The sequence below is a fragment of the Amblyomma americanum genome, chromosome 8 (assembly GCF_052857255.1).
Source record: "Amblyomma americanum isolate KBUSLIRL-KWMA chromosome 8, ASM5285725v1, whole genome shotgun sequence".
Taxonomy (NCBI): Eukaryota; Metazoa; Arthropoda; class Arachnida; order Ixodida; family Ixodidae; genus Amblyomma; species Amblyomma americanum.
The window spans coordinates 74,383,112-74,397,318 of NC_135504.1; the positions used below are offsets into that span (position 1 = coordinate 74,383,112).

A 14,207-nucleotide genomic window follows, 5' to 3' on the forward strand; every position below is an offset into this window, starting at 1 on the left:
TCAAAGTTAATAAATAAGCTCAAGGCAGCTGACATAAGGAAGTTTAATATGGAGAGAATCGATCATGCCCTAAAGAGCAGAGATAGCCTAAAAGTGGTGAAGAGGAATTTAGGCATAGATAAAATCCAGATGTATGCGTTAAAGGGGCTCTGAAACGCCTTTCGAGGAGAGCACATCACTGTACTGTGTTGCCATGAAAACCAGAGCCAAATAATACTCTTCTACGCGCAGCAGACGACCCACAATCACGCGTCAAAGTTGGCGAGCCATTCCCGGCGACATTTTCATGCTCGCACCCTCCTCCATCCCCCGCATCTGCGTAGACAAGGTGAGAGGTGGCCATTGGTTAGATTCTTTCAGACGTCAGGCCGCTACCGTGGCCACGGCCAATAAGCCGCTTAGCTAAGGCGGGTCGGGAAGCTCCGCTCCCAGAGGGGGGTCGGCGAAGGAGGGCCTACCTTCCAGCGTGCAAAAAGTGACAAGAGGAGAGGGAAAGGCGCGAAGACGCTGAAATTCAAATTTTAACTACAGATAACTCAGCTTCCACAAAGTTCATTTAAAAAATCCTTGCTGGACACTATTCGTGAAGTGGTGTGTTTCATTATCCCAGGCATGCCGCAACTTTATTAGAGCCCCCTTCACAGCCCCTTTAAGAGAGAAGAAGGCAATGTCATTAGCAATATGGATAAGATAGTTAAAGTAGCCCACGAGTTTTACACAAATCTATACAGTAGCCTGTAAACAGAACGTTAATGATAGAGACAGTAGAGCACAGCAATGCGTCATCCTGCCAGTAACGAAAGAGGAAGTAAAGAAAGCCTTAGGAGCAATGCAAAGGGGGAAAGCAGCTGGTGAGAATCAGGTAACAGTAGATCTGTTGAAGGATGGAGCGGATATTGTGCTAGAAAAACTAGCCACCATGTATATCTAATGCCTTATGACCTCGAGCGTACCAGAAGCTAACATTATCTTAATTCATAAAAAAGGAGACGTCAAGGAATAGAAAAATTGCAGACCGATCAGCTTACTATCCGTTGCCTACAAGGTATTTCCTCAGGTAATCACTAATAGAGAGAGGGCGACCTTAGACTTTAACCAACGAAATGATTGGGCAGGGCTTCGTAAAGGATGCTCCACAATAGAACATATTCACATTATCAATCAGGAATGCGCACAATACAACCAACCCCTCCCTATAATGGCCTATTTATTACAAGAAAGCATTTGACTCAGTGGATACCTTAGCAGTCATGCAAGTATTGCGGAGCCATAGTGTAGAAGAATCTTATGTGAAAATACTAGAAGATATCTATAACAACTGCACAGCTACCATAGTCCTCCATAAAGTCAGCAATAAAATTCCAATAAGGAAGGGTGTCAAGCAGGAAGACACGCTCTCACCAATACTATTCACCGCCTGTTTACCGGCGGTATTCAGAGGCCTGAATTGGGAACAGTTGGGGATACGAGTTAACGGAGAGTACCTAAATAATCTGCGATTTGCTGACGACATTGCCTTGCTGAGTCACTCAGGAAGTGAACTGCAAATCATGATCAATGAGTTAGACAAGCAGAGTGGAACGGTGGGTTTAAAAATTAACATGAAGAAAACCAAAGTAATGTTCAACAGTCTGGCAAGGGTACAGCAGTTCCCTATTGGTGATGAGGTGGTGGAAGTGGTAAAGGAATACATCTACTTAGGGCAGGTAGTGACAGCTGATCCGGATCATGAGAGGGAAATAACTATAGAAGGAAAAGAATGGGGTGCAGCGCATATGGCAGGTTCTCTCAAATCATGAAAAGCAGTTTACCAATATTCCTCAGGAAAAAAGTATGTAAAAGATGTATCTTATCGGTACTTACCTATGGGGCAGAAACGTGGAGGTGAAAGAAAAGGGTTCTTATCCCCCTTGGAAGATGTTTCACGCGCTGTCTGGTCTACCAACAAGCACTATGTGCTTAGAATGACCAGAAGACTTTTGTTCACTATTAGTGGGAATAAACATTAATTTGATTGGTGTCCCCCTGAAAAGGAGCCACTAAGTATACCTCTACCCAATTTTTTATCAAAGTGAACATTGATTTCATGCCTATTTCTGGCCATGTTAATGTTTGTTTGACAGCAAAAGGTGCATTTATTGCTGAAAAAATTGGATTTGAAACATTTTCCCCCACCTGATTCGAACTCGTGCATCAAGACAAGAAAGACCGTCATAATCACCATTTGGAAGCAAATGGCAGCGAATCTAGCTTCAGCTATATACGTAGAACTGTCTTGACAGACCAAAGTTTTACTTGTAAAAACGGCTTTTTTGGGTCTTTTTTTTTACCTTTTACAGCCTATAAAAGACCTGTTCACAGTGAGAACAGGCACTTTGTCATTAGAATGCTGCAGTTTATTGCTACAGGCTGACATCAATTTGTCCTTAGTGTCCCTTTACTATTTGGTCCTAAACTACTGTTTAGTCCTACATCAGCAGTGGTGTAGGACCAAACACCAATGCTGGTCTTTTTATCATGGCCACAAACAGGAAAGCCGGCTCACCCTGTGTGTGGTGAGATAGATGCGCCCCTTCTTGGTACCATGGAACTGCTGAGCATCCGGACCCTCAAACGCCAGCTCCACTCCATCACAGTACAGCAGGATGCTGGCACGAAAGAGGCAAAAACAATTGAACAAAAATGACTCTGTGGCCTATTTGGTGTTGCACGGTCAAAGTGGAGCACAAAAAGACACTGGATGATGCTGAAGTTCCAACATTTTGCGGTGCAAAGACAGCTAATAAGAAAGAGTGGCATTTAAAGGGTTAGATGGTAAACTATGCCTATGAGGACATGGGATGCAAGTGGGACTGAAAGAAATATGCCGAAAGAAGGGCAAATGCAGCCTCTCACCAATGCCTCTATCAGCATGTCCTCCAGACCAAGATTTTCAAATCCCCCTGGTTTTTCCGGGCTTTGAATGTTTTATTTAAAATACCCTGACCAAGTAACAGTGGTAGACACTGATCCTGGAAGCATCCTATACAGTTTCTTGTGACAGTACTAATACAGTTGATGGACAGGGAGGCAGGCATTTAAGCATCACTTCATCAGGTGCATGTTTATGTGGTTACAAGAAAGAAGGATCATACGCACGACTCCCTTTGTGCAAGACAGAAAGTATATAGCATGCGTTATGGCACATTTACCCTTTCCTTCTATCACTTCTACTTTTAATGTGATATTGTTAAAGCACCCGTTCTGCAGAAAATCCAGCGTCGTCACCACCGAGAGCGAGAAATTCCCGGAGAAGCAACCTCAGTGGGCCACCTAGGTCACGCGACCTTGTGGCGTCATCACAACCTGCCCACTGGATTGTGAGCGAACTGATCCCCGTGGCAGGTGGCAGTCAAATTAATGATTGGTTAAATTAATGATTGCTCTTCTCACAAGTCCCACAGGTGGCAGCACCTACCATCGTATCGCTTAACCACTGCACCACTGTGCTAAGGGTAGCATGAGAACTCCCCGAGGTCTGTGAATGTAAAGTAGCTGGATGACAATATCCCGCATGTATGGGTATTAACCAATTAATCCTATTGCATCATATCCTTAGAGCAGAGCTTAAGTGCCCCTCCAATTTTCTTCAAAAAGCTGCAGGCAGCCCAAAGCTTGGCTGGGGTGGAAAACAGTACTTTTCTGTCATGCTGCTTGGCGATATTCGTAACACCACAGGACGAACAATGCATGCGAGGTATAACTGTAGATCTCCTACACTCTGTACAGGTTTCTTTCCACTAAGGAGTCAAACCTTTCCCCAAAGAATCACAACATTCTTTACCTACATGAACAATAGATTATAACTGACTGCTTTGAAAACCCTCAGAACATCTACCAGATGCTATGGCGACCAACCTTCATAACATCGATACTTGTTTCAAGAACTGGGTTAAACTGATTTCCCCAGGCACTGGGTCAAAGTTATGAAGGTCTCCAGGTGTGTGGGTCCTGGTCTGCCATTCATGTTTGAAAAACTAAAAAAATGTGTCATAAAATTTTAGATGCTGGAATGAAAATTTATCAACAACGCTTGTGTTGGATGTACTGTCACAGTAAAACTTTCAACTTGCAAGCGTCACCACAAGCATGCCGCAAGGCACAGTTGTGAAGCGACATGCCCCTATGTAATGCCCGAAAGGACCCTTAGGGTAAATAAATGAAATGAAATGAAGAGGGAGGCCTCTGCCATTCTAGGGAAGAGCGCGTCTGCCTAAGCTTTTTTTGCTTCCGCTTCCCATTGGAACTGCACAGCACACAACCACCATCTCTCATGCTTCATTTTTATTTGGCTATCACAAGTTGTAAATGTCAGTTCAACAATCACCATGTGCTTGCAGTTTGGAATGAGCAATATTGCTGCATTAGAACTAGGCACACGTGGTCCATACTGCATGCAGTTGTTTCCGGTGCAAAATCACTACTCCAGATGTAGCAACCCTAAGCAAGAATCTAGTTTTGTGTGATCAGAGTAACTCTGTTAACTGTGGGAAAGTTCAGAGGAGGCCTGGCACCAGCTGCTGATGAGTGTAAAGAGGACGATGAAGAGCAAGAAATGCAGCTACATGCACATGCAGATGACAGAAAGAAGAGGCGAAGAATGAACACAAGCTTCCACACGTCTGCTCATTTTAACTACATCAAAACCCTACCACTTTTCATTTAAAACTCATCCTCAAATCAAATTTTTCATATAGCACAGAGCCGTTGCTATTTGCTTTAGTTGAAAAAAAATGAACAATTTAGCAAGTTAAATTAAATGCGACGAAAGTGAGCTAGGCCAATTTCACTTTCATTGGCATATTGCACCAGGTACATCTTTTGCATAATGCGGTTTTCCACTGTCTGCTGCAATTTGAGCAACGTGACTAGAACTGGCGAGACCCGAATATTCTCCTTTCCATTTAGCTGTCGCTACTGTGTAACCTGTTCCTTCTTGAGAGCAACTAGTGTGACATGATTTCCTTCTTTCAACACTGATGCAGCTAGCGTGACACTTGGTTGCAGCTGTCCTGAAACCAGTGTTCTTACTTTCCACTTGCCCACTGTGTTGTTAGCAGCCTGCCATCTTCAGGCATCATCTGCAACCAAGAATGCATTTTCTTTAGTGAGCCAACCAGTGCCAGTGTACTGAAAAATGAAGCGAGTTACTGGCAGAGAGTAATCTAAGAAAGAGGCTCAAAGCTTGTCCGCACTGGAAACTTGGAACAGACGGGCGCTGTACTTTGCACTTTGTTGTAACGAGGAAGTGATGCAGAAGACGCCCATCTTTGGAATGGCAGAACAATCTTTATTTCCTTCTCTATACTTAGCAACAGCTTTTCTTGGCAATGAAGAGAAGCTGCTGGGGCAAAGCAACCACCAAATATCACCAAATAGTGTGGCCACACTATGGTGCGCCTCGCCACTCGGTGCCACCTATCGAAGCTTCTTGTAACCAGGTGTACCTAACCATTCGTTGAAATAAAAACTTTTTTTTCCGTGACTTCCAATATTGAAAGTTGGCAGTGCTAGGAAGATGCCTTAAATAAAAAATATTGACAATATTCTATACATTTTAAGAAAAAGCTAATAACTGCAAACACTACTGTATTGCGCTGCGTAGTAAGAGAGGGCGCGTTTCGATGTCATAGCTTCCAGTTCATTGCCAGAAAAAGATGTCGGGGAGTATAGCGCATGAAATGTGGCACCACGAGTATGCCCCGCAGAGAGCACTTTGGGCAGTGCTTGCGTGTTGCAAGCTGTAACATGCACAGTAGTTCAATCCGTGGCCATTAAACAAAGCACCATTATCGCATCCTTACATAGCCCTTTCAATGTCATGCCCACATAGCATGGGTGTAAATTTAATGACATTCGCTTCAAGGCTCATAAAGGCAAAATAACCACAGGTCCTTTTGGCACAAAGTTGTGAAAAGCTGCTGCACGAGCCAAAAGGTGGAATGAAAGCAGCGTGAAACACAGGAGACCCAGAGTTATACCTTACATGCACTGTGTGTTTTATAGTATTGAAGGGACCATGAAATGATATTTTTTGATGTTAGGGAAAGTGCACAAGCAATCGCTATTCCATCCCTCATCATTGCACCGTAAAAAGTTTTATTCTACAGTCAGTTACAAGTCAAGAAGGCAGTGGCGAATGACCATCAAAAGAGGCTTTCCAACCAATGGCGTTGACCAGTTCCATTAATGTTGCAGTTGCAATGCAGCAGAGGCCCAGCACGAAAAGGAAAGGATACGGTCCTCTGTCCAGAGGCTGTGGCGAGTGGGTTGTTGCTCGGGCTAGCGGTGTGGAGAGAGGGTGCAGAGGCGCTAGTGCTGAGGAGCCCACACCCACTGTTGTTGTTTGTACACCCACTGCACGGGAACAAAAGACTGTCTTCTCTTTCCTGCCTAGCCTCTGCTGCATTGTCATAAAAAGTTTGCCACCCATGAATATAGTGTGAAATCACGCGTGACAGGCAAGTGGTTCTGCGAAACTCATTCATTTACTTCAATGAACATGCACATATAAACACACAAACGGTCGGCCAATAGCCGAAGTTAGTGTAGGCTATTGGCCCAACTGCGATGTCACGACAATTACTTGACACCACTGGCTGGAGAGGGCCCCCTTGAGGAGTATTTGTCACTGCCTTCTTGCTTTGTATCCTACTAGCTTCATCAATGCTGAAGAAATTGGCGATTAAAAAAAATGATGGCACTGCTCTGTTCTCTAAACTCATACATACTGACCTGCCAGAAAAAAATAGGTAAACAGGTGGGGACTGCAGCCCACATCACTCACCCAACTAGAATGCTCACCCAGATTCCCCAATTTGCGGCTAAGAACGTGCAGTGAGAGGTCACCTGAACAGGTTGCGAGCAGCAATTCTTAATTATTTGCAAATTACAGGGTCCATGCAGAGCTTCCTTTTTCGCGTAAATGCTATGGCGAACAAAGAATATGTTACCAGGAATTCTTTACCGCTTCCACTCGGAAGGCATGGATGTAAAAAGGGGTTAAAAACAAACATATTTTGCAGATATTCTCATGCCATAGTGAACGTCTGTGATGCTAATGGAAATAATCAGTGTGGATAAGTTTTCACATCAATACAATTATTAGTGTTTTTGCTTCAGATAAGTCTGTCTTTTTTTTTTAAATTTCACATATGTTCCACATGTATGCGAAATAGATTATCTATAAAGGCAAATGCGTAGCGTGTGTATGACTGTGTCCCACTTGTAATTTATGAAAATTGGAAAATTGGTTTTTGGGGAAAGGAAATGGGCAGTATTTGTCTCACGTATCCGCAAAACCAATTTTCAAAAATTGCAAGTGCGAGACAGTCATACACATGCTATGCATTTGTCTTTTTAGACAATCTATTTCCCATGCATTTTGAATGTAAGTGAAATTTAGAAAAAAAATACTTATCTAAAGCAAAAACAGTAATAATTACATTGATGTGAAAACTGGTGCCTAGAGGAAGGGATACCTAAGGGAAAGGATAAAGGAGGGAAGGAAGAGGTGCCGAAGTGGAGGACTGTGGAATAATTTCGAATACCTGGGGATCTTTAACGTGCGATGTCGGGCGCCTTTACATTTCGCCCCCATCGAAACACTGCCCCCCCCAGTCGGGTTCGAACCGGGGAACTCTGGATCAGTAGCCAAGCGCCCTAACCACTGAGCCACCGCAGCGGGTCTTGTAATTTATTCGATTCAATTTTAGGGAAAGGAAAAAAGATATTTTTTTGCCCTGTAAACTATTACTGTTCCTTGTCTTGTGCCTTTGTAACTTTGAAATTTGTAGTCTTGTATGCAGTATATGTAACTTTTGAGATCTATAGCACTTCCTGTAATCTTGCAACGTGAGATATGCAAGCTGTTATTGTTGCCTTCGGGGGATGAAGCGCTGTCGAACTGTGTTCAAGCAGCTTTTTCTCCACCCTCTCTTTTCACTTTTTGGTCTGAAATAAAAAAATGTTCTGTTCAGTTCTTTTAAATTTGACCCGAATGCTCACGAAGGCTACCTCTACAGATTTGCTGCATTAGAATATAACCATCATTTAACGTTGACACAACACATTACTTAGCTTTACAAGAATAAATTTATAAAGAAGACATGATTATAATTACTGCACTCCACAATCACATACTAATGCATATGCCAACTCACTTTTCCCCTAGAGTAATAGCACAACGGAATTTTTTGCCACCTGCTGTTCCAGAATCAGACATGCTGACATTATTTGCAAACAGGATTATCAAAAACCAGTAAAGTGCATTTTGTACACGTTGTAACTTCGTACTCATGCTTGCATTGCAGTCTTGTTCTTTTTTCTAACAACTTTTGCATTTGGTTTCCAAAAAGCGCAAGTTTTTCCTGCCCTCCACCCTGTAAAGGCCTTCATTGGCCAAAACAATTGAAAAGTGAAATAAACAATAAAATAAAACATTTGAGGGGCACTTTAAGAACATGACAACAAGGCATGACAGGGACGTTGAGCATCTGCTGCAACAAAACATCCCGGGTTGTGTGCAGCTACAGGAAGAAAATAGGAAGAGAAGAAAAAGGGGTTAATGTGCCATAAAGCATGCCATATATTACACTTATTAAAAACACTTCCGCTTCTGCTACATGCAAACTTGCCTTTCGGAGGCATAAGTTAAAACAGGCACCTTCGGAATTAAAACTCCAAGCCTATAAAGCATTATTTTACCAAAACTCCAGTACGCTTAAGTGATGTGGGATCCCTTCCACATAAAAGACAAGTAAATGCTGGAAATGGTTCAAAGACGCGCAGTTGGTTTTATATTTAATAAATATGAGGCTACACATTCTATTTCAAGGGTTCATGCAGACAATAACTTCCAAACTCTTGAAATCGGAAGGAAAATAGTGCGACTTAAGTTTTTACTTGCCATTTGCACAAAGGGCCAAAATCTTAACTCGAATACTTATATTACGCCGTTTCCATCGCATTCATCCAGGCACCGCCATGTCCACAATTTGATCCCACATGTCGAGCGTACAAATTTGTTCAAGTCTTCATTCTTTCCACGAACAATAACCGAGTGGAATGATCTACCTCCAACAGTTTTTTTCTTTGGAAAATTTTGAGTGTGCTTTAACCACTGTGTTTCAACCTTGATTTATGATTGACGTTTCTTTGTGATATAACTGTGATTATTTTGAGCAAGCGCAGTTCCATATTCAACTTTTTACTGTGTTTATCGGTTTTGCTCGTAAGCCTCTTTGTTACATCATAATTTTGTTCTGTTGATATGTTTTCTGCTCTTGATAAGCCGTTGTACATGCCATTTTTTAGTGCCTGATTCTTTTGAACCAACCTCACTTTACCGGTATGCTTCCATAAGCACTGCTATGTTAAAATTTGTATCTGTATGCTACCATGTGCTTGGCCTTTCGAGACTGCAGTATATCTCAAATAAAATAAATAAATAAAATAAATTTGTTTTGTGCCTTGCACAAAGGGAGTCATGCATGTGATCTCACTGCTTGTAACTGCGTTTGTGAATACGATGTCAGGTGATGTCTCAATACGCAACTCAAAGAGCATACATGTTCAAAGTGCAGAAACAGATGCACCTTGGCCCACTGTAAGGAGAAATGCAGGTGTATGCCTATCTTTTAGGATAGAAAAATCTTGTTTCAGCACCCTGATCAACTTACCAGGAGATTGTGAAAACCTATTATATTACGAAGTACCTATAGCTCTGACCACAGAAGGTTTGGTTTTTGGGGGTTTAACGTCCCAAAGCGACTAAGGCTATGAGAGACGCCATAGTGAAGGGCTGCCTCCATCGTAGATCAACCGCCGCAGCCAGGATCGAACCCGCGTCTTGACCACAGAAGAATTGCTCAATCTGGAGCCATAACATGGTCACATAGAAAGGCACAAGTCAATGAAAGTGGGAAGAGCATAGGGGAATGTCTATCTTTTTTAATCTGTGGCGCTGATCAATGTGAAATTAGTACTGTAGACATTTTCTACATGAAAGGTAACAGACTGGAGAGTAGAAGGAAATATCCACCATATGCCTCAGGTGAGACTTGAGCCCTCGACCTCTGCATGTCGTGTGCGGTGCTCCACCAACTGAGCTACAGTGGTGGCTGGCATATCTTCTAGCATGTAACTTAGCCCTGAGTGTTCGCAAGCGCCACCCTTGATGGTAGTGGCGGACGAAGGAGCGTCCTGTTATTCCGCAAGTGCCAAGTGGAGCGTGATAGAGCAGCCAGGAAAGCAGCTGTGCGACAACCCTCCAAAGCTTCCTATGGCATCAAGACTGCCAGAACCAGGGCTCTTGCTAAGCAAATTAGCTGACAAGGACAGGCAATTGAGGGGCTCGCGACGACACACACATAGAGCTACTGTCAATAAAACCGAGAAGACTAAGGGCAACGTTTTTATTTTTTCAAATTTGTGGTGTTGATTAGTGGAATATTAGTAGTATAACTATTTTTTTTATGTGCCAGATAACAGATTAGAAAGCAGAACAAAGAAAGCAACCATGTGCCACCAGTGGGAGCCTCAGAGATAAATCTGACCTCCGCCTGCGTGAATAGCCTATAACAAAGCAAGTACGCTCAGCTGCCAGCCAACTGGTTTAGTTGCCCTTGAAAAACAGATCAAGTCAGTCGCAATACTTTGTGACTTTCCTTTTTTTGCAACCCTTGTGTGTCTGGTGTCACAGTGCCCTTTTATACTGCATGAGCTGGCGTTCTGTGATCTGAAAACACACTAAGTACTGTCGAGTCCTCACACTTGCAGTAGTGACCATGCCTCAGCATGTTTTCAAAAGAGATGCGACACACCAGTTCACATTAATAGGATCACTACAATGACCAACGGTTCATTGTAGTGATCCGACCACAGTGACCAAAGTCGCTTCATTCTTTCGTCCCCAATGATGGCCATTGCATCTCTGCAGTGAACCAGTGCTCTCTAACCTTGTCAGTCTTTGTCAACAGCTTACGTATCATCGTCATCTGAAAGTTTGGCTTGCTGCCAGCAAACAGCCTAATGCAGCAACATAAACACACATTTGCTTCTGTGACACTGTGCTTGAAAAGCATACCTCTCAGGAGAACAAACTTATTATCACGAAACAACAACAGTGGATATAACTGTTAAACGGAGGACTTATGTGATGCTCTCATTGCTCCCGAGGACCCCAACACACAATCACAATCAACCACATGCAGCAAGGGCCAGAAAAGGAGAAGTTTAACTACAGCGCCAGCAAACAAAGCAAGGGCTGTACTGGGATGCAAAAGAGCTCGAAAAACGGGGTCTAAGGAGTCAGTAACACAGAGCACTGACTCACAGCAACCCAATCACACGAAAACAAACATACTGCACTCAGAGGCATGCTGATAAGTTCTTTCTGATCCCTTCTATCAATTGATAAGTTGACTGCCCATGCAACTTGCAACATGAAGGGAGAAATAAAAAAAAATGAATGACGTGGCCGCTTCATACTACCGATGATCAAGATATGGGACAGCACTTTCTTTAAAAGTATTTGCGCTGGAATGCTGACATGGCTATCCCTATTCCCATGAACGGCTACAGCTTCAAATATCTCTTCAAAGTTAGTTTCTCTACGTCCTTAAGGTTGGAGTCTGTTTAAAACATGTCGATAGGGACAGCTATATCGCAGTATACGGCAAGATTATTGCTACGGGCTGACTTGGCGGAGATACGTTCACGCAGGCGTTGTCTACACCACCGTCGAAAGCAGTTCGTAAACTATTGCATTAAGCGAAGAAATGCACGATCGCCGCGGATCATGCCAGGCTTCCCTGGAGCACGCAGATTTTGCACTTGAACTAAAATCGCATGCCCCTCTCTGCACTACAGGCCACAACGTAGCACTTGAACGATTTTAATTGACTCGTGACCGTATAGAATTGCTAGCGATGTGCACCGGCCGTTTCTGCAGGCACGCCATCTCCAGGGTCGTTGCACGTTTATATACGAAAACAGCTGCCAAGCACTCCGGCGAAAACACCGCCGATGAAGACACGCAAACGAACCGGCGAAAGACGAGCGCAGTGCGACAGGGGCCGGAAGGGAAACTGATTGCATGTATGACAGTTATTCAGGCAAAGGCGTTGAGCGGCAAGCTCCGGACGTGACACACTCCCAGCGAAGCGTGTGTTCGGCACAGCACCGAAAAATCTAGAAGGCACCTGTTGCTGTTCGTGTGACAGCCGCGTCAATGGCGTGACGCAAGCGGTAGCAACCCGATCAATGGTAACACCCTGCGCAACATGGACCAGCACGAAACAGGCACTTGCCGCATGCACACATATGTGCAACAGCGAACTAATGAGTGGAACCACCGCACTTTCGAAGACGGAAAGGTACTACTGCCGAGGCCATTTGACGTGGTGGCAAATGGCAGTCGCTGTCGCGCAAACGGGAACTACGCCACACTTACAACTCGCCTTTGAAGATCAGTACGCCGCCCGGCGCGTGGGCGGTATTCAGGGACATGCTGGAGCTGTGGTAGGCACCCTACTCTCCGAGCACTGTCTTGACGCCTGGCACAGTCCACACAGCAAGAATGACAATCGTCGCCGTTATCGTCAAACAGCAAGCACTCCTCGACTCCACTTCCCGATCCAGCGCCGTTGCTACCGACGTTGCGTAGGCTGCGCCGGTCACGCCCCCTTCTGTCGCAGAATGTAAACACGTGGTGTTGCATTTGGTGGGAAGAATGGATAGCAGCTTATCCCTCTGTGTTGGTCTGGCAGCAAGCGCCACCTTGCCTAATATGGTCACTGGTATGTTGAGTGCCTTGTGGCACTGGTGGAGCCTTCTCTGCGCTCGTGCGATGCCGTACGTTCGGCTGGGAACATATGCCGCATTGTTATTCGATCATACAAGCTGAGAACACCATACCAGTTGCGAAGCTTCTCTTCATAACATGCCTGCGCAGATGATGGGGATGATAATGTGGCTATTTTGCATTGGGTGGGTGCGAGTTTTGCGCCCTAGCTGTTATACTGGGAAAATAAAAAATAAATAAACAGCGCGTGAAAGGTTTGGGGGCTCGCTGACTACCCGCACACGGCACGACAACAGAGGTGGCCAACTTCATGAGGTTTCGACTTCATGAGGTCGACCTCATCCTCAAAATGACCTCAACCTCACGTCGTGAGGTGAGGTCGGCTACCGCTCGAAATTTTGTGAGTGAGGTAAGCAAATCAGACCTCAACCTCAGGCGCGAGTTTGAGGTTGATTGATGTGGTAATGCAGTGAGGTCGAAATTTTCAGGTCGAGACTTTTTGCAGTTGCCGCGTCTTACTCGCCACCAGACGTTATCGCCATTCAGGACGCCAATGTTTGCAGGCAGCTGCCAGGATACGCTTTTATCCCCTCAGACCCCACTGATCTTCCTCGGGTGGTCACATATGTCAGTAAATCTTTGCATTACGTGGAGCACGTAATTACCTCCCCTATCGCTAACAGCCTTATTGAAATCTTACTGCCCACACCTGTAAAATCAAGCCTGTTCTTTCTTAACTGCTACCTTCTCCCACGTCAGCCAATTAACTTACTCCCCTCACTTCTCAAATCCGCAACCCAGTTGGCCGGATCGAACCCCCTACTTATTGCCGGAGATTTTAATTGCGTTCACGTGGACTGGGGCTATCGGCGCACCAACCACAGAGGCACAGTATTGTACAATGAGACGCTGGCGCTCCACCTGACCATCTTTAATGATTTCAGCTTACCTACGCGGATAGGTAACAGTGTTACTGCCGATACTAGCCCAGACCTCACGCTGGGTAGAAACTTGGACCACCTGCAGTGGGAAAGAATGCTTTCCACACTAGGCAGCGATCATCACCTAATTCGAATAACGCTAAACTATCGCCGATCGCAGCGCAAATTTACCATTAAGAACACTAATTGGGACGCGCTCCGCAAATTTAGACAAGCGCAGCCAACACAGGCCCCCTTCGACCTAGACACCTGGATTATTCAGTTGCAAAAAGACATTCGCCAACACACTCAAACGCTCGACTCTACGCCAGACACCCCTGTTATTGACAGCAAGCTCGCCCACCTCCTCCAAGCACAGGACAACATAACGCAAAGGTGGAAGACTCAGAAGCACAATAGGAGACTAAAACTCAAACTTTTCA

General features: G+C 44.5%; 1 protein-coding gene across 2 annotated transcripts in view; it reads right to left on the minus strand.

Annotated features, from left to right (window-relative positions):
* The window catches only part of LOC144101929 (WW domain-binding protein 2-like), a 42,069-nt gene extending 29,355 nt beyond the window's left edge, over window positions 1-12,714 (minus strand). Inside the window, exons 1-2 of one of the 2 annotated variants that reach the window (XM_077635163.1) lie at window positions 12,494-12,714; window positions 2,546-2,648 (exon numbers count right to left, since the gene is read on the minus strand). In XM_077635163.1, coding sequence (XP_077491289.1) covers window positions 2,546-2,648; window positions 12,494-12,549 — 159 coding nt within the window. In that variant the 5' untranslated portion in view covers window positions 12,550-12,714. The remainder of the gene's footprint in view (window positions 1-2,545; window positions 2,649-12,493) is intronic. The other variant, XM_077635164.1, reaches the window with a different exon arrangement.
* Window positions 12,715-14,207: the final 1,493 nt, after the last annotated feature.